This window comes from Manihot esculenta, chromosome 17, assembly GCF_001659605.2.
Source record: "Manihot esculenta cultivar AM560-2 chromosome 17, M.esculenta_v8, whole genome shotgun sequence".
NCBI lineage: Eukaryota > Viridiplantae > Streptophyta > Magnoliopsida > Malpighiales > Euphorbiaceae > Manihot > Manihot esculenta.
The window spans coordinates 28,609,865-28,630,644 of NC_035177.2; the positions used below are offsets into that span (position 1 = coordinate 28,609,865).

The following is a 20,780-nucleotide window of genomic DNA, read 5'->3' on the forward strand; positions in this document are numbered from 1 at the left end:
AGAGAAGACTTTCACTTGGTATCTTCCTCTAGTGTATGGTCATAAGCTCTGCTCCTCTCTTTATCATTAAGTAGAAGACAATCAAGGAATTGGGGAGCTAATCTTGTGGTTCAAAGCAAGGGTGTTGCAAAATTCTGTACTTATAGTACATTTTGAGTACAAGTAATGTTGGTCTTTGTTTTTATCTGGAATATAATTTATCATCAGTTGGTTTTAATTTTAAAAAATTGAGAATATTAATACATTTATATAGCAGTTTTAATAAAATTTTCAATGTTTAAAAAGTAATTTTTTTATAAAAATAAAGTTATTTTTAAATAAATAATTTTTTTGATATTAACCAATAAACATTGTCTATATCATTATTACTAAATACAAAATTAATGATATAGAGAGAAATGAGATTTAAGGAGAAAGAGTCTTGATTTGGCCATATCTTGATTGTGCATGGCCAAGGGCGGAGGGAGGAGGAGAAACTTCCCTTTGGTAGGACACTGCTGCGCACTGCTGTGGCACCACTGGTTGTGTCACTACGGCACATTTATCCCCTTCAAAACATTTTTTAATTCTCAGTACGACATGTGTCCTTTTGCCGTACCCTCTATCCGCGCCGGTGCATGGCCTCACTATCTCCCAATATCATGCTGCGTGTATTTCAGACATTGGTATTGTACGGTCACAAGGATTGGCTTTGCAATTTCAACGTGTCTCTCGTGAAGCAAATGGATTGGGAAATGAGCTTGCAAAGTTGAGTTTGACTAATTTCAATTATTGCAGAGAAATTATATAATAATAAATTATTTACTTGGTACAATAATTAATAAAAATAAATAAAAAATGTATAAATAAATTAATAAATTTTAAAAATATAATAACTAACTAATAATTTTTTTTATAAAAAATATAATAATATTTAACTTTTACATTTTATCTAATATAACCCTTTTACTTTATAATTTATTTTTCTCTAAAATGATTTATTTCTAAAAGAAAAAGTTTCTTAGCGTCTAAGTGATTTTTGGTGCGTCACAATCTGGACAGTTACATGCACAAATGATAAGCATCACGTCAATCAATCAGGGATTAATTTGTTCATTTTTCTTCTCCTTAAAGCCATGTATTAATTACAAACTGACTTCTTACACAGTTACTGTACGTTAAAGTTTTATTTAATATTACTCCAAAGGGCTAAGAAATATATTTTTATTATAAGAATCCAAACAATTTTTTTAACAATATTTAAAATAATATTTTTTTTTCTAAAGGGCATTTTTTTTTCAACCCTCAATTGCAATGGTACACACAAAATTTTTTTAAGTCAAAACGAATTAACTTCTAATATTAAAAAAAATAATTTTTTGAGACATTTTTGTTTTCAAATGGGGGAGTAAAGAAAAAGAATAAGTAAAAGAAAAAGAAAAATTATTGACTGAAAAAAAAAGGTTAATAAGTAATTGGAATGAACTATTAGGTTAAAAAATGCTTAAAATTGGGTTAATCACAGATCAAACTATTTTGGCATTAGCATCAATAGTTGGGGTCACCATAAGCCTGAATGGGTTGAAATAAGTGAAGCCCAATTCATGTGGGCCTAAAAAAAAGGAAGAAACGAGTCGGTAAGTAATTTTCAGCCTTCGTGGGCCGGATAAAGTCCATCAAATAAATGAGATGGCGTCGCCCGGACTCGAACCGGAGACCTTCAGTGTGTTAGACTGACGTGATAACCAACTACACCACGACACCTTTGATGCTCTGCGTTTCATTATAAACTAAAAAATATCAAATTAAAATTACTTTAAAATTATTAATCGAATTGGATTAAATTAAGAAAAATAACCTATCAAAACCAAAAAATTTATCCATTAACACTACAGCTAAATTAAATGAAAAAATGTGATATGTATTTTATATTAGTTAGTTGTATGAGAAATTTTATTAGTCATTGATTTTTGAAAAATATATTTTTAAGTTTTAAAAAATTTATTAATTAATTATTCAATTAATTTTAATAATTAAATGTTCAAAAAAAATTAAAATGCTTTTAATTTGAATAAATTAGTTAATATATATATTTTTATAAATTTTATAAATATTTTAATATATTTTTTAAAATTAAAATAATCAATTAATAAATTTTCTTATATTATATGATTAATAGTCAATATTTAGTGATTAAAATTATAAATAGATTAATTAATAAATTTTAAAAAGAATTAAAAATATTTTAATATATTTAAAAAATTAATCGATTAATTAATAAATTATAAATAATAATTTTTTCATATATAAGTATAGTTTTTATTAATTTTTTTATATAAAAACAACATAAAATTAAAAAAAAAGGCAATTTAAAATAAATATAAATCTGGAAACATTATTGATTTATTGTAATATATTTATTATCAAATTAAATCTATGATTATTTTTTATTTATTTTTATGGTTAGCAATTATACCTTAATTAGCTTACATATATTACATTTAAGTTGTATTTATTAAAGAGCTTATTATATTATTAAATTAAATTAAACTAAATTATTGATAGAAGGATGTTTTTGTTAATGGAGTAAGACTATACTGGTTGGAGTTTCAAATAATAAGAGTGTATTAGTAATTCTCCCTAGTTATTTTTCAAGTGACGCCGTTTTGCGTATTATATTGTTGCTCCGGAAAGGACACTTCTCTCTTCCTCCTCCTATCGATTCATCCCCTCCGCCATTACCACCGTCCGTCGTCCTCCTAATACACCTGCACCGCACTCCATTAAGAGCAGCTCACTTGCATTCAAAAGGTCCAGTTCCGTCTCCAGCTTAAGTTTTTTCCTTAATCGTCTGTTTTAATTCATGTACTCGTTTAATTTCCTGGTGAATTTGGCTTTTGTGGATTGTGGTTGTTTTTGCTATTAAGCGCAAGAGCATTGTCGGCTGGCTAAACACAAAGAATCCTAGATCCTCAATCACTTGATTATTATTCCTCTGCTATGTGATGATTGCTGATATGTAGTTAATTCTTTAATTTCTCAATCTTCCCAGTTCAGTCCAAAGTATACTTGAAAAAAAAAAGAATCAGATGGTGAATAGCATGAAATCATCGCCAAGTAATCCACCCAAAAACCCACAAATCATAATCCTCAAATCTGCAATCTGCTCTAGACTCCTCCTCATAGCGCTTATCCTCCTCTGGCGCACTGTTCTTCATCCATATGACACTTCATCTCCCTTGAACCCTAATTGCCTCTCTTCAAACTTTATCACTCATCATCAGCATCACAATCAAAGCATTCTATTGCCACGGCTTGGCTCTGCAATTGAGGATAGTGTTGTATGGGATAGTGTCTACTTTGTTCGAATTGCAGAATGCGGGTATGAGTATGAGCAGTCTTACGCCTTCTTGCCTCTGCTTCCCATTTGCATTTCTGTTTTGTCTCGTACAGGTTTGTTTTTCTCCCGAGATTTCTATGCCTCTTTTATTGTACCACAGTTGAACTGCTTGTTTTAGTTTGTTAATTGTGGAATTTATTGTTTCAGTGTTCGCACCGTTAGTTCCTCTTATTGGATTCAGGGCTGTGCTGGCATTGGCTGGATATGTGATTAATAATGTTGCATTTGTGCTTGCAGCAATTTATCTTTATAGGTGAGATGCTGATAGATTGTTGTTGTAAGTTTATAAAGCTGAGACATCTGTACTGTGCAATTAGTTATCTGGATTTGTTACTGTAGAAAGATAATATTTGTTGTTGTATTTCATAGTAGAGATTATAACCTATTTATATATGAGAGACAATATCTAAATAGGAAGGAAAATCAAGCCTATGATTATACAATCCCTAAGATTAAGCAACTGACCCATCTATCAATATTTACTTCCTATATTAACATATTTACTTTCTATAACTTATAACACTCCCCCTCAAGTTGGATCATAAATGTTAATCATGCTCAACTTGTTACATATATAATCAACTCGAGTCCCATTTAGAGCTTTAGTGAAAATATCTCCTAATTGTTCTCCAGTTCGGATATGTCCTGTTAATATTATCTTTTGTTGGACCTTTTCACGAACAAAATGACAATCAATCTCAATGTATTTAGTCCTCTTGTGAAATACTGGATTGGAGGCAATGTGAATAGCTGCTTGATTATCACACCACAACTTAGCAGGCACCGAATTTGTGAACCCAACTTCCAACAGTTGGCGTACCCACAAGATTTCACAAACGGCTTGTGCCATGGCTCGATATTTAGATTCAGCATAGAACGGGAGACCACATTTTGCTTCTTACTTTTCCATGAGACCAAGTTACCTCCCACAAAAATACAATACCCAGTAGTTGACCTCCTATCAACTTTCGAGCCTGCCCAATTAGCATCAGAAAAGTATTCAATATTTGAGTGCCCATGGTTACCATAGAATAGGCCTCGTCCAGGGGCTCCTTTAAGGTAACAAAGAATCTGTCCCAGAGCATCCCAATGGGCAACAGTTGGAGAGGACATAAACTGACTTACCACACTCACTGAATATGCAATATCAGGACGAGTTACCGTCAAATAATTCAGCTTGCCAACTAATCTTCTATACCTTCTAGGATCTGCAAATGGCTCACTGTCTTCTGTGGTAAGTTGAAGGTTAGGAGTCATTGGGGCACTACAAGGCTTAGCACCCAATTTTCCTGTTTCTGCCAACAAATCAAGAACATATTTTCTTTGAGATAAGAAGATGCCTTTCTTACACCGCATAATTTTGATTCCCAAGAAATATTTCAAGGAACCCAAATCTTTTGTATGAAACTGTGTTTTAAGAAATTCTTTTAGGGACGTGATGCCAGCAATGTCACTTCCAGTAATGACGATATCATCCACATATACTAAAAGCAGAATTATTCCACTATCAGAATTTCTATAAAACACTGAGTGATCACACTTATTCATCTTCATTCCAAACTGTTGGACCACCTCACTAAACCTGCCAAACCATACCCGAGGACTCTGTTTCAAGCCATAAAGGGATTTTCAAAGTCTATAAACCTTACCTGACTCCCCTTGAGCAACAAAACCATGTGGTTGCTCAATATAAACTTCCTCCTGAAGATCACCATGAAGAAAAGCATTTTTAATATCTAGTTGATGCAAAGGCCAATCATGAGTAGCCGCCAAGGAAATAAATAATCGGACAGATACGAGCTTGGCAATTGGGGAGAATGTATCAGAATAGTCAACTCCATAAGTTTGTACATAACCTTTGGCCACTAAACGGGCCTTGAGGCGAGCAATAGATCCATCAGGGTTTACTTTCACTGCAAACAACCATTTGCACCCAATAGCCCGCTTTCCTGGGGGCAACGACATCAACTCCCAAGTACCATTAGTGTCAAGGGCCATCATTGTAGCACGCCAACCAGTATGGGACAAAGGCTCAATAACAGTTTTGGGAATTGAAATAGAATCTAAAGCAGTGATAAAACAACAAGAAGAGGAGGATAATTGATCATAAGAGACATAAGATGAAATAGGATAAGTGCAAGTACGTTTACCTTTGCGAAGAGCAATGGGAAAATCCAAATCAGACAGTGAAGGATCAGTGGGAGTAGGATCAGTCGACGAAGAAGCGGGTAGCGGAACGGAGTCAGAGTCCTCTAAGCGTCTGGAATACATATGAAAGATGAGAGGGCGACCTGGCACATGAGCAAAAGGTGTAGGAGTAGTCTGAGGAAACAGAGAGCGAACAGTGTATAACAAGAGGTCATCTTCCTCCTCCTCGGTATTATAAACAGATGATGGCGGAAAAAACGGAGTGGATTCAAAGAATGTTACATCCACAGATACAAGATACCGATTCAGATCAGGAGAAAAACAACGATACCCTTTCTGACGTCGAGAGTAGCCAAGGAAGACACATTTGGGTGATTTGGGATCCAATTCAGTAACCTGTGGACGAACATCACGAACAAAACAAGTACAACCAAAGATACGTGGCTCAATAGGAAATAAAGATTTAGTGGGAAACAAAATGTTAAAAGGGATATCACCGTGAAGAATGGAGGAAGGCATGCGATTGATCAAAAAACAAGCAGTGGATACAACATCAGCCCAAAAACATTTAGGTACCTTCATTTGGAATAAGAGGGCTTTGATACCATGTAGAAAGATAATATTTGTTGTTGTATTTCATAATAGAGATTACAACCTATTTATACATGAGAGACGGTATCTAAATAGGAAGGAAAATCAAGCCTATGATTATACAATCCCTAAGATTAAGCAACTGACCCATCTATCAATATTTACTTCCTATATTAACATATTTACTTTCTATAACTTATAACAGTTATCAACAAGGTAAAACTATGAGACTGCTGGTTATAATTACTGAATTCATATGAAATATTAAGATATATAACGCATTAAACAGAAAATAGCCAACCGATGATCCTGTTTTATTGGTAAATAGTTGTTGAAACTTAAATAAACTTATTTGGATTACAAATCAAGTAAAAGGTCCATTGTGTTGAGATACTTTCTGTAAATAGACTAGATTTATAGTGATGGTCTGTATAATTAGAGATATGATTGGATATGATTAGGTTATAATTAGGAAATTAATTTATTCTTGTAAGTAGCATATATACCTTAATTGACAGGGGAATTAATCAAGCATATTTCTCTTAAATTCTCTGCTTTCTGCTCCTTTTTCATCTATGTTTCATGGTATCATAGCTAAGAAACTTGGTTCAACAGTGAGTGACAGATCTGCCACCTTCCTTTGGAGACTTTTTGAAAATCAGTTGGTTTCACCACCTAACCACCATTCTCGCCGGCTTCTGATCAGCGACTCGTTGAAGTGCTGCCACTAGAACCGGCTCCATGCGCCGCCCTAGCTATCTGACTTTGGTACACGCGCTAGCACGTGAACTGTTCTCTGGTGACTTTTTCACGCCGGCGACCCTTCCTCCAGCATTGTCCGATGCCGTCGCTTGTGAACAGTAGCTTCGGATTTACTATTCACAGACACATATCCTCATTTTTGGCAGATTCAGATTTAGTCCCCATGGCTCAATCAAATATTGCTCATTTTAGTAATTCTTTTGTTTATCTAACCAAGTCTTTATCCGTTGGTTCATGGATCATCGACTCTAATGCTTCTGATCATATCTCTAGTAATCTCAATCTTTTCTCTACTCTTATTTCATTTTCTACACCATTTAAAGTCACATTAGCTAATGGTTCACAAACTCAAGTTAAAGGGATCGATAATATATATCTCCTTCCTTCTATCCCCTTGACTAATATTTTATTTACCCCTGAATGTCCATACAACCTAATCTTTGTTAGCAAATTGACTAAAAATCTTCACTGTTCAGTCATATTTGCTGTTGAATTTGTGGTTGTACAGGACCGAAGTACTGGAAAGATGATTGGAGCAGTATATGAGTCATAAAGATTGTACTATTTTTCCACTTCTAACTCTCCAATTCCTTTTATGTCTTCCACCTCCGCTAAACTCATTCATAGTCGTTGGAGACAAATTATAAAAACTGGTTTTTAGTTTCTGTTCCTTGCCTTCTTTAGAATGTGAGTCTTGTCAATTTGGGAAGCAAACTCGAGCTTTTTTTTCCAAGCGAGTCAATAATAGGGTCACTTCTATGTTTGACATTGTTCATTCAGATATTTGGGATTCAAGTCGACTTAGTGCAACTATGGGATTTCAATATTTTGTTACTTTTATTGATGACTATTCTCGTTGCAATTGGTTTTTTCTGATGAAAAATCGTTCTGAATTGTTCTCTATTTTTCAGAAGTTTTATGCTGAAATTTATAATCAATTTGGTGTTCACATTAAGATATTGCGAAGTGACAATGCAAGAGAATATTTATCTTCCTCATTCACTCATTTCTTGTCTACCAGGGTATTACTCATCAAACTTCTTGTTCTCATACCCAACAAAATGGGATTGCCGAGCGAAAAAATCGGCATTTGATTGAAACAGCTCGCACTTTACTCCTACATCACAATGTTCCGTTGCGTTTTTGTGGGAAGCTATCCTCACTGCCTGTTACTTGATTAACCGGATGCCTTCCTTTATTTTGCAGCATCAAAGTCCTCATTCTGTTCTATTTCCTAACCAGAATTTCACCCAATTGTCTCTGTATGTTTTCACACTTACATAGTTAAGGTGGGACCTGATGGCAAAATTGATCGCCTTAAAACTCACCTTGTAACTAAAGGTTATACACATATTTTTGGGCTTATTACGGTGATACTTTCTCTCCAGTAGTCAAAATAACTTCTGTTCGCCTCCTTATCTCATTGGCTGCAACCTTTCATCAAATGGACATTAAAAATGCCTTTTTTCATGGAGAGCTCGCTGAAGAAGTTTACGTAAAGCAACCTCCAAGGTTTGTTGCTTAGGGGGAGTCAAGCTTAGTATGTCGTCTTTGACACTCTTTGTATGGACTAAAAGAGTCTCCAAGAGCATGGTTTGGATAATTCAGCACTGTAGTGCAACAGTTTGGAATGTCTCGAAGTAATGGTGATAGATGCATCTATTTGGTGGTCTATGTTGATGATATTATCATTTCCAGAAATGATCATGATGGAATCTTTCAGGTTAAGCAACATTTGTTCAGTTATTTCCAAACTAAAGATTTAGGAAAATTTAAGTATTTCTTGGAGATTAAAGTGGCACAGTCTAAAACAGGTATTGTCATTTCTCAACGGAAATATGCTTTGGATATATTGGAAGAAACAGACATATTAGACGGTAGATATGTGGACACTCTCATGGATCCAAATGTAAAATTTGTTCCTAAACAGAGGGAGCCACTTAAAGATCTTGCTAGATACAGAAGATTAGTTGGCAAGCTCAATTATCTCACTATCACGCGACCAAATATTTTCTTTGCTGTAAGTGTGGTTTTGCTGTAAGTGTAGTTGGTCAATTTCTTCAAACCCCGTATAGTAGTCACTGGGATGTAGTCATTCGCATTCTTAGATATATCAAAGGAGTTCCAGGATAGGGTCTACTCTATAAGGACAAGGGTCACTCACAAATTGTTGGCTATTCTGATGTAGATTGGGCAAGTTTTCCTTCAGATAGATGATCTACTTTATGATATTGTATTATGATTGGAGGGAATTTTATATTCTAGAAAAGTAAAAAATAGGGTGTGGTTGCAAGATAAAGTGCAGAAGCAAAATATCGAGTTATGGTTCTGGCAACATGCGAATTCATTTGGTTGAAACAACTCTTTCTAGAATTGAAATATGATGATATTGGCCAAATAAAGTTGATATGTGATAATCAAGTTGCTCTCCATATTGCATGAAATCTAGTTTTCCATGAAAGGACGGAGCATATAGAGGTGGATTGCCATTTTTATTAGGCAAAAAAATTGAGTCGGGATGCATTTGTACTAACTTTGTAAACTCAAACGATCAACTAGCTGATGTTTTTACAAAATCTTTTCGGGGTTCACGAATCGAATATATTTGTAACAAGTTTGGAGCATATGACATGTATCCTCCAGCTTGAGAGAGAGTGTTGAGATACTTTTTGTAAATAGTCTAGATTTGTTGTGATTGTGTGCATAATTAGAAATATGATTAGAATATGATTAGACTATAATTAAGAAATTAATTTATTCTTGTAAATAGTATATATATCCTAATTGGTAGCGGATTTAATCAAGCATCTTTCTCTCAAATTCTCTGCTTCTCCCTCTTTTTTCATCTCAGTTTCATCTCTGTTTCACATTGATTGCTCTGTTGTCTCATGGTTCTCTGAGTGCAGAATTGCTGATTTCTGTTCCACCTTCCAACAGGCTTTCAGTTATTATTTTGAAGGACCATGAAACAGCACTACGGGCTTCTATTTTGTTTTGCTTCAATCCAGCTTCCATATTTTATTCTTCAATGTGAGTCCCATCAAATTCATTAAAAAAGCATGTTTAAGCTTGAATTAGACTGAGCATGTTATCTATCCTTGTCTTGTGGTTGCAGATACTCAGAGAGTTTGTACTCTTTATTCTCGCTTGGAGGGTTGTATCACTTAATAGCTGGGTCAAATAATATTGCTGTTCTGTGGTTTGCTCTCTCTGGTTGTGCAAGGGCTAATGGAGTGCTTAATGCTGGTTATTTCTGTTTTCAGACAATGCATCAAGTTTATCATGGTTTATTCCTGAAAAAATACGCTTCTGTAAGTTTCTGTTTTCCTTCATGATAAGTTTATGCTTGTTTACATGGGAACTTCCTGGTTGATCAAGTCATTACTTTTAGGCTGTAGCATATGAAAATGTTCCTGTTTACTGCAATATAGTACGTGCAATTTAGTGAATTTCACCGAGTTTGGTGAAGCTCCATGTTCTTGTTTACTGCAATATAGTTCTTGCAAAAATTACATGCAATCTGCTTGTTGTGCATGTGATAAGATGGTATCTTCAGTAATTTCTTACTTCTATGCTAGTTGGCAGTGAAGGCTGTTATCACTGGAGCATTGCGTTGTACATGTACTTTTCTTCCCTTTATTGCCTTTCAAGCATATGGCTACTACAATATTTGCAATGGACATGCCCCAGAGGAAATGAGGCCTTGGTGCAAATACAAAATACCTTTGCTCTACAATTACATCCAGAGTCATTACTGGTGCGTTCAGCTTGAACCATGAGTTATAGTTTCTTGTCCCTTTGTTTTCCTATTGTTTTATAGCAATATAGCCTTGTTGACATTGAGTTTCAAAGCCTGAAAGACATTAGAAGAAGTATCATTTTAAATGATATTAGAAAAACAATTTGGAGAAATTTGTTTTGTTATTTTGATGTTCTTATAACTAAAACATGTCAAAGTTAATTTTAAATCAGCTTTTCACATTTTCCAACTAGTATATTTAGAAAGGTGCTTCTTTCAATAGCTTCAATAACAATGCCAAACGGACCCATAGTGTCTCTGCACTCTGCAGTATGCTAAAATCCAGTCTGAGATATCATTTTACCTTTTGACAACTGGATGGTCTAAAATTTTCTTTCCTTATGAATCTTTTTTTTTTATTGTATTTGTTCTCATCAGGAATTTGTTAATCTGTAGCTTATGATTAGCATGCTTCACTTATCTTCTCATATGAAGTGATTTTATCCATTATATTCTTGACTTCCCATGGTTTTTGTATGATTTGGGATTTTGTCCGTTATTTCATAATTCATGCGTGGTTTGACTTTCGTTCACCAGCTTCATAAATATGTTTGAATTCCGAATTTAATTTCTAACATTTGTGGGTCTTTTGATCCTAGGAAAGTAGGTTTCTTGAGGTATTTTCAGTTGAAGCAATTGCCAAACTTTCTGCTTGCATCCCCAATACTGTCTTTGGCAATTTGCTGCATTCTCCACTATGTGAGGTCACAACCAGAGATGTTTTTCTCATTGGGCTTTCGAGCACCTATTGGCGAAAAGAGGTCCAGAGATTCATTTTCTTCTCTAGATACAGTTTCAGGACCAAACATTGCTCCCTCAAAGGAAAATTTATCTACTAAAACGCAAGGTGCAAACTCATACATGTAGATTATATGAATCAACGTACAAAATGAAACTTGTGAATGATAATTTTCCTCTGCCTTAATTCATGTAATAAATAATGTATTAAGAATAAGCTGTTCCCATTGAAATCATTGTTTGATTTATTCTAGTTTTTAATGGTTGTTTATAAGATAGACATTGATCGATAAATATAATAGAGTACTGCATTTATACTTGCATGCATCAGTGTATATGTGTGTGTATATAACTATCCCTTTTATCTGCACTCACATGTAGATGTCATATCGATATGGAATTCAATGTAGTGATTTAATATGCATTCTTATCCTGTGCATTAATTTCCCATCAAATTATCATTTTTGTTGAATTGGATGTAAATGAGTTTGTAGCATATGTTTTTAAAGCAACTATTTTGCTTGTTGCAGAATATCATAATCTTAGACAAAGGAGACAAACGATTGAAGGGGATGGTTATCCTACTCTTCACGAAGAACATGATTTATTCCAGAAACCAGAATGCCTTCATGCCTTTGTCATTCCATGCACTTTGCACTTGGGTTTCATGGCAGCCACAGCTTTTCTCGTCATGCATGTGCAGGTTAGACTCATCCTTACTTGTTAAGAGGCAGCATATTTCTCAAAATGTGAGCTTAAAATACCTAATCTCAAAAGTGATGAACTGTTATTTTTGGGAATTACATCAATGGTTTATCCTATTACTTTATATGGTTAAGGTAAAATGTGGTTTGCAAGTGATACAAGTTTTCAGTCAAAACTTATTTTCATAAGAGCGCTGGCATAGGGTGCTTGTGCATTTTTTATTGTAAAGCTGTAAGAACTGGGCTAAAATAGTTTTAATAAGTTCAATTTTTTTTGTCATTAATAAACTCCGGAAAGTGGTAAAAGTAAGGGCTATAGTTTAATGATTCATTGACTTAACTTTTACAGTGTTCCTAGGGTGATGAGAAAATCAGTTTGGTCAATTTTAAAGTTTGTTGATATTAGAATGTATGGCCCATTAGAAAAGTTGATTTTACTTTTGACACTGAATTTATGCACTAATGTATGCATGTGGTTTTCAGTGGTTTTGGTGCCATTATGAAATCAAGTAGTCTTGCTTAATTTCTCATCATCAACGGTGGATTTTTAAGTGTTCGCTGGTGCGTGATAATCTGCAGGTTGCTACACGTTTCTTGTCTGCTAGTCCTCCCCTGTACTGGTATGCATCATATAAAGCCGTGTCTCCTGGTAAAAGATGGGGTTACATGTTCTGGGCATATTCTACAGCCTACATTCTTCTGGGCAGCCTGCTGTTTTCGAACTTCTATCCCTTCACTTGAAAAAATCTTCAAATCCATCGTCCACCTACTCTTTGAGTGAGATTAGAGTCTGTCTTACTGCTGAGATCTTTGCCATTTTCCCAAGTGAATGGACTGATTGGATACAAATCAGTGAAATTGCGATCACATTATCTGTTGTCTTGTTTTATCATGAACCATCTTCAATGCCAATCATAAAGTGAATACTGATTTATCTTTTTCTAATGCTTTTCTTTTTATTCTTAATTATTTTTAATGCAACTTTGTATTCACATCACTCATTAATGTACTTTTAGCCTAACAAAAGCCTAAAAAAATATCAATTCACATATCCCTATATTGAATTTAATTATGTGGGATTTCATGATAAATTGGTAATGAAGAGGGAAAAAAAAAAAAAGAAAGAATTTTGATATATTGCGAGATTCCATTCAATGTTAGAGATTGCTTTCGCCATATGGGCGAAGCTATCCTTTTCCAAACCTTTAAGACGAGTGTTTGACTCTATGATGAGTCTATTCCAATGGCAGCAAAAGCCACAATTAGAAGCAAAAATAGAATGAGATTGGTATCTCGTGAATCCTAAAAAAACCAGTAAAATTATTAGACAGGCAATCGCAATCGAAAATGTCTGGTTCTGGCAGGAATGAGACGTTGCAATTTAATGCAAATGACAAGTGCCCTTTCTATTGTGTCCTCCCAAACAGTCATTTCATTCACGGGTTGCTCCTCATCTCTGATGATGGCTCCTTTGCAACCCCATACTTTTTTTAACATCTGGCTGCTCTTCATCTTTACATGCATCAATTTGTTTTTTTCCTATGCAACTTCTCTGTTTTTTCATCATATGTATATATATATATTCTGTTAGCTTAAGGACAATATTCCTTAAAAAGTTTTAATTATTCGCTTTCTTCAAACTCATAATTGAGAAAATCCTTCTTTGTCATGCATGAACCAGACTGTGTTTGGCATTGAGCTAAACTTAATTTTTAGAAAAAAAAAATATTTAAGAAAAGCTTACACCCTTTACTAACTGGATTAACTCGAACTAAAATCACAAAATATTAAACATCTAAATTTATAAGAATTGTTATCAATTAAACATAAATTAAAAAATATATTTAAGAAAAGCTTACACCCTTTACTAACTGGATTAACTCAAACTAAAATCACAAAATATTAAACATCTACATTTATAAGAATTGTTATCAATTAAACATAAATTAGTCACGATATTATTTGAGTTATGAAAAAAATAACACTAGATTAAAATTTATTGTACTTTAAATCTTGTCAGCATTAAACTTTAATTTTTTATAAAATCACAAAGTTATTCTTGATAAAATTGTTATTTCGTGAAAATTTAAAGTACAATAAGTAATAAATCTAGTAATTTTTTCCTCTTCTTGACAAATCATTTAATTGTCATAATTTTTTTAAAAAAAATTTAGATGTTCATATAGCACAGTCTAAGCATGTAGATTAGTCAAATTAATCATCATTTACATCATAAAGTTTGCCTAACCTCAAAGCATTCATATGTTGTCTTTTGATTCAAAATAAAAGTAATTGAAGGCCCATCATCATCATGGTGTAATAAAAATGTAAAGTAAAAGCCTAAGTATGTCTAGATATAGATTAATCCAGCTAGCTAGGCCACATAAATTTTGGGTGGTAAGGATTAGAAATCATGATGATTATTGATAACCATGTCATTAATTATAATAATAATAGCACTAGGACATGTTTAAAAACACCCCCTTTTCTTTGTTATGGGTCCATTCTATCATAATAATTAAGCACATGCATTCTCAAATTCTCATGCTTCTTACAATACCATGCATGACTTTTGTGAATGCTTTTCCTTGCACATGCACATGAATGCCACTACAACCTTAACCCATACATCCTCCACTAAATCAACAATAATGCATTTTCCCCTTTAGCCGTTTATTTTTACCTTTTCTAGCGTTTAAAACAATTTTAAAAATTAATCGATAAAAAATATTTTTTAAATCAAAATAACTCTAAAGATAGTATTGACAAAATTTTAAAAATTACAGAAAATAATTTTCTATTTTTTTAAAGAAATGATTTTTTCTTTTAAAAATAAAAAATAACTTTTTTAAAAAAAATAGAAAATTATTTTCTGTAATTTTTAAAATTTTGTCAATACTATTATATATAAATTCATTAATATATTTTATTTTTAAATTAATATTAAATAATAAAAACTAAATTATTTTGTTAAAAAATATTTTTCATAAAAAAAAATTTAGGTAAAAAATATTTGTTTAAATATCACTTTATGGTTTCAATATTTAAAATGTATTTTTTATTTATTTATAATTAGATTGATTTTTTTTTACAAATATTTTAATTAAAGGATGATATATTTTTTTATTAAAATTTAATATATTTATTACTTTTATTGTACAAAAACCTTAAATCACATGTAAAAAATACAAAGTGTAATTTAGAAGACATTAATATGTCAATTAGTGTCTCATTTAGATGAAGGTCCAAGCGGCATGGGCCCTTGAAATTCTGAAGATTTTCAGCAATTTTCAAAAGTAATATTTTTTGTTAGTACTCTAAAATTTTTTTAAGTTAAAATGTATATCTTCACACTTGTGTTTTAATATTTTTATTTATTAAATATTTTAATTTTAATTTAATAAATATTTAAATTTTAAAAAATATTATTTTTAAATATCAATGCTGAAAAGTTAGTGTTGATATATTATTCTTTACTGTTATTCTTTAATTGTAATTTTAACTCATGATGCTAATGAAATAGTGAAAATTAATTGATGAGCTTTCAATGAAACAGAACAGAGAATAGGAAGAAATTTTTGAAAGTTACACACTTAATTTCTACAAAAGAGGTTAACTCTGAGTTTAATTAGTCAAACTCATTAAACTCGGTTACAAAGTTCCTTCTTCTTTCTTCTCTTAGTGGCGAAAGAAGGTTAGAAACATACCACACCAAACAGCAAATCCAAAATCACACTCCAAACATCTATATTTACTTCCTAATGTGTATTCCACTCACACGCCTAAATATTTATCTACCAATAGAAAAATAAAGCAGTCAAGGCATTCCTTTCGCAGCATAACTATTAACTAGAGCAAGAGCGTTACTGGTAAATTTCTTCACATCCGCCGCACGTTCACACACGTCTGATTTCACCGGCCCATCCGGAACATCCTCAAAACCGTCCGTACAAGTTTCTTCGTCCGTCAACGCAGCGCTCATCCACGTCTGCACGTTGCTCATTTGGAAACGGAATGCCTCTGCCGATGAGCCCGCCGCTCCAATCTGTCGCATCTGCTTGAGCGAGCCGTGGATCTCGTCTACAGCGTCTCCGAAGTTTGAGTAGCAGTCGTGTAGTGCAGCGGCTGCGCGATGGTCGGAGCCGTAGTCTGCTTCGCGTGAGATGTTAGAGACGTAGACAGCCATGTGTCTGGCACGCGAAAGGCTTACGCCTATGGCCACTCGAGCGAGACGGGCGGGGTCCTGCTGGACAGCACTGGCGTAGCGGGAAAGGGAAGTGAAGCAGATTTCGGGATACAATGTTGCACCGCAGCTGGTGCGTATGTAATCGGTGCTATTAGATTGGGGGGCGGGGGCGGGGTAGGCGGAAGCGACGGTGGCGATTGGTTGGAGATGGAGGAGAAAGGTGGCGAAGAGGAGGGAGAGAATAAGAGGCCGTTGTGTTTGTGTCTCCATTGATGGTGGCGTTTAGTATTTTTTGAGGATGAGCTGAGACTGAGCGAGTGGCTTCTCTGGGATTGGCATGCCAGGTTGATGCGTATTTAACTGATCCGTTAGGAGGTTAGCTCCCAGTGGATTTACTTTTGTACCAATATAATTTCATTAAATTACATGATTGCCCCTATCCTTATAGTAATTTGCTTTACAAACAAGAAAAAATTTTTACAATAATTTAGACTCGTTAATTTCACACACAAGATTTTTAAAAAACAAAACATTTTCATATCTTTTTGATATTTGAAGCAATTAAAAAAACTCATTAATGGAAATTATTTTTTTAATTACTTTATATTTTCAAAAAATAAAACCATTTTCTGTATTTTTAAAATTTTATTAATAAAATAATTTATTTTATCATTTAATTTTAATTAATAAAATAAAATATATTAATAAATTTATATATAAAGGACTTAATAAAATTTTTAAAGTGTGAAAAATGATTTTCTTTTTTAAATAGAGAAAGTTATTTTTTTTAAATAATTTAATTTTTTTATTATTAAAATATTTTTTTATTAAACTTTTTTAAATATTATAAAATATTGAAAAGAATTGTTTATAAAATAAAAAAAAACTTTAGACTCATTAAAATTGGACGATGCTAAAATCATTTGTAAATAGAAAATAATTAAATACAATAGATCATATAATTTAGGTAATTTTAATTTCTATATTTATAAATTATGTATAATAATTTAATTAGTTTATAAATTTAAAGTGAGTGGAAGCCTTATAAACTCCGACATGAGGAATATATGGATGGACCAATCCAAAATTTCCCTAAATATAGTAGACTAGAGACACAAGTAGCACCAATAATTTAAACTTTTTTTAAAAACTTTTTAGCATAAATATTTTATTTTGAGTGTGTTTTCTACATGATTTAAACAAATAATTATAGATTTGGCTCTGTTAAGGGATTTTTAGTGTTAATAGTGGCATGGACAAGAGCAAGTTGAGGGCTTAATTAATTGATGATTAATAAAATTTTGTACGCATGGAAAATAAAGCTAGGTTGATAAATGGCGTGCCAAATATATTTGTTAGAAAAGGTAGTTTTATATTAATTGAAATGTATAGTAATTAATTATTAATTAAAGAAAAAAATTAATATGATAATTTTTTATTTAGTATAATAAAAAATATTAAATAATTATTTAAAAAACTGACTGTACATAATATTTATCAATGGTGGTTCAGTTATAAGGGGGAATGCGTAGAGGAAATTATGGTGGGGGATTAATTTAGGCCAAATTTTAAGGCAAAAATTGGCGCATACAGTGGGGAAGCATGATATGAGAGCATTAAAATACAATAGCATGCGAATTTTTTGGCCGGCTATTTCCCACTAGCTTTTGAAAATGCGGCGGTTACATTGCTTTAAATGTAATCAATGGCTTTTACATCCATGTATCACAAAACTTTATATATTCGGGTTTATTATTAAATTTGAATGTGTTTGATTTAACTGTTAACTAGAGATGGATTAATTCAAGGACCACCACCAAGTGCCAGCCAGTGGCGTGCAAAGGCTTCTTTCAAGGGATAAAACGCATGGCATTCGCTAATGGGGCACTAAACGCGGTGTGGAGGACGGCGCTTTCTTTTGTAGGCGGTTTGGGTAGTTAGGAAGTTTGACGACTTTCTTTTACTTGCCCATTTTCTCCACTAAGTAGCCAGTTGTGAAGCGTGCTCCTTTTAGTTTTGGGCTTTAACAGACGATGGGTCCCAGATTCACTTTGCTTTATTTCCATTGCTTTGCTACTCATTTTCAGATTTGAATACCAGTTCTTGGAATTCGCTAATGGAGCCTCTGAGTTTTACTGTGCAAGTTGATTTGCTTTTAGGGTTTAAAGATCAAAAAGAGGAGGTCAAAACCAGTGGCTTCTGGTAACATCTAAAACTTCCACAATATGTTCTTGATTGTGACCCAGTTAAAAGTAAAAGGAAGGGTTTCTGTCTTCATATTTTTGGAAGTAATGATTCTTTTACCTTCTTCCTTCTATCAATTTTCTGCTTTATTTTCTCGTCTGAAGTGACTAGTGAGGTCAATGAAGCTTGTTTATTATGATATTATTATTTAATCTCTTTGTCTTAAAAAAACTATCTAATTAATTCTCTATTTTAAAAAATTGCAATTAATTAGTTTATTTGGTCATCTACTCTTTAAATCAGTCTCTCTAAGCATCCAATTTAAAACAAATTTTCTACTGGTAAATATATTCAAAAGAGAGAAATTAACATTGTGAAAACTAAATAGTTCAAAATTTAGATAACGAATAGATTATATATTTGTGTTTTTAAATTATTAACACTTTTTTATTTTTTATATTACAACCAAATAATAAAAAAATAATTTTTTTAAATAAATAAAATCAAAATGGCATATATATAATAAATTAATAGCTTGAAAATTTATTGATTCAATCAAATGATTTGAAAAAGAAAGAAAGATGGCAACCACAATGATATGCATTTAAAGGATTAGGGAACATAATCTTGAATAATTAAAAGCAAAATCTATATTAAAAAGGTCAAATTTATTAATAAAATTTAATTTAATAATAATTAATCTCGGTTTGAATTAATTCTAAAAAGAAAAAAGCAAAACTCATTAAAATTATGTATGTAAGTTGATGGAGAGGGCCAGAGGAGATGTTGATCGAGCGGCTGAGATTAAGTTGTGAAAAGAGGAGACATTAAACAAATTAAATTTTGTCATCAAAAGATTGCGATCGTCATTTCAGGCAAAGCTTTTCCAACATCATTATCATGAGAGAGAAGTTGGCGGATTCGACTCCGTAAATGAGGGCAATATTTAACATTTTAGGATTTTTTTAAAAAAATAATATTGAATATATGCAATCAATTTTACTTATATTAAACTCAATTTCGAGTTATAACTCCAACAAAAATATTGTAAAACTTTTATTTAATTGTTTTTTTTTTTTTTGTATTTCAATTGGTTGAACACTCCAATTTCTACATTTATTTTTTTTTGTTTCAATATCTAATTTTGAAAATTTATCTCATTTTAATTGTTTTAACTTATTAAACAAAGAAATGACATAAAAAGTATAATTAGGGAATTTAAGAAAAATAATTTCGGAAAAAATTTATCTCTAACAGTTTACTTTAACCTTAATTTATAAAATTACAACACTATACTTGTTTTTTTTATAAATAATCATTTATACTCACAAAATTGTGCGTGCATTTTAACTTGTATATATTATATATATTTTTGCCAAAGCTACAAACAATAAAGGATTGAGAAAATTGAATCTAAAAATTTATTAAGTTTACAATATTACACTTTTTTTTCTCAAAAAATACGCAAAATAAGAGGATTTTAAGATTCAAACAAATAAAATTTGAACAGCCACATAACTTTAAAAATCTAAATATGGCTTAATTCAGCTATTTAATATGAATAATCTCAAAAAGTCACGTCGCTCATCCTAATATAGAAACTCAAATTATTTTCTATCGCTTTTATCCGAAGACATTACAATAGAAAAAAAGTCTCTCTTTACAAAAATTATAATAGCAAGTCAACAAACTGAAGAATAAGAGAGAAAGCCGAATTGACTAAGATGCCAAAAAACCGCAACTTTCAGAGTAAGGGAAGGCAAAACTCAATCTTGAAAACACATCAACTATCGGATTAGATTAGAAATATGAAATGCATGAGAAAGGGAGAACAAAGGTCTCCACAATCGAATAGAATATCATTACAGAGCTAAGATAGACAACTTTTAAAACAACTGAAAAAAAAATACAAATCTTGAAGGTAATCACTCTCCTTACGAATAGAGAAATTCGAAAACAATACCACATAGAAGCACAGCCCATACATGTAAGCAAAAATGACATAAACAAAAAAAAAGCAAGATGAATAGTAGATCTAAAATAACTCTCTCTAATTTTTACCAATATGGAGCTTTTTTTCAAATCATACCTAAATGAAATTAATTTTTTCAAATCATGCAGGATCCGAAAATATTTTCGGATCCTGTGTGTCAAACCTGAGTGTTCGGCAGTCATACTGCCGAACACTCTTGTTCGACACCATTGGTGTCGAACAGAGCCTTTGTTCGACACCATTGGTGTCGAACGGTCACGTGGAGCTGGTGTTCGACACCAATGGTGTCGAACAGA

At 32.4% G+C, this 20,780-nt stretch overlaps 2 protein-coding genes and 1 non-coding gene across 4 annotated transcripts; 1 reads left to right on the forward strand and 2 right to left on the reverse strand.

Annotated features, from left to right (window-relative positions):
* Positions 1 to 1,669: 1,669 nt before the first annotated feature.
* On the reverse strand, positions 1,670 to 1,743 carry TRNAV-AAC. The gene has a single exon. It is a non-coding gene; the product is annotated as a tRNA-Val (tRNA).
* Positions 1,744 to 2,632: 889 nt separating this feature from the next.
* On the forward strand, positions 2,633 to 13,063 carry LOC110605003 (GPI mannosyltransferase 2). Of its 2 annotated transcripts, XM_021743291.2 has the most exons (9): positions 2,641 to 2,790; positions 3,037 to 3,432; positions 3,527 to 3,632; positions 9,818 to 9,910; positions 9,996 to 10,191; positions 10,459 to 10,637; positions 11,279 to 11,526; positions 11,948 to 12,120; positions 12,701 to 13,063. In XM_021743291.2, the coding sequence occupies exons 2-9, from the start codon at positions 3,069 to 3,071 to the stop codon at positions 12,860 to 12,862; spliced, it is 1,521 nt and encodes a 506-aa protein (XP_021598983.1). In that variant the 5' UTR covers positions 2,641 to 2,790; positions 3,037 to 3,068; the 3' UTR covers positions 12,863 to 13,063. The 2 variants fall into 2 exon arrangements, with proteins under 2 accessions (XP_021598984.1, XP_021598983.1); XM_021743292.2 differs by lacking the exon at positions 9,818 to 9,910 and having other exon boundaries at positions 2,633 to 3,432.
* Positions 13,064 to 15,688: 2,625 nt separating this feature from the next.
* On the reverse strand, positions 15,689 to 16,670 carry LOC110605004 (21 kDa protein). The gene has a single exon (XM_021743293.2). It carries the CDS (start codon positions 16,575 to 16,577, stop codon positions 15,939 to 15,941), a length of 639 nt encoding a protein of 212 aa, XP_021598985.1. The 5' UTR covers positions 16,578 to 16,670; the 3' UTR covers positions 15,689 to 15,938.
* Between the last annotated feature and the right edge of the window lie 4,110 nt (positions 16,671 to 20,780).

Bases quoted from the DNA above. Each gene is read 5' to 3' on its own strand.
- LOC110605003 (XM_021743291.2), top strand. From the start codon at position 3,069: ATGGTGAATAGCATGAAATCATCGCCAAGTAATCCACCCAAAAACCCA. The intron at 3,433-3,526 runs GTTTGTTTTTCT...TTATTGTTTCAG, and splicing joins TTCTGTTTTGTCTCGTACAG to TGTTCGCACCGTTAGTTCCT. The intron at 12,121-12,700 runs GTTAGACTCATC...GATAATCTGCAG, and splicing joins TTCTCGTCATGCATGTGCAG to GTTGCTACACGTTTCTTGTC.
- LOC110605004 (XM_021743293.2), bottom strand. From the start codon at position 16,577: ATGGAGACACAAACACAACGGCCTCTTATTCTCTCCCTCCTCTTCGCC.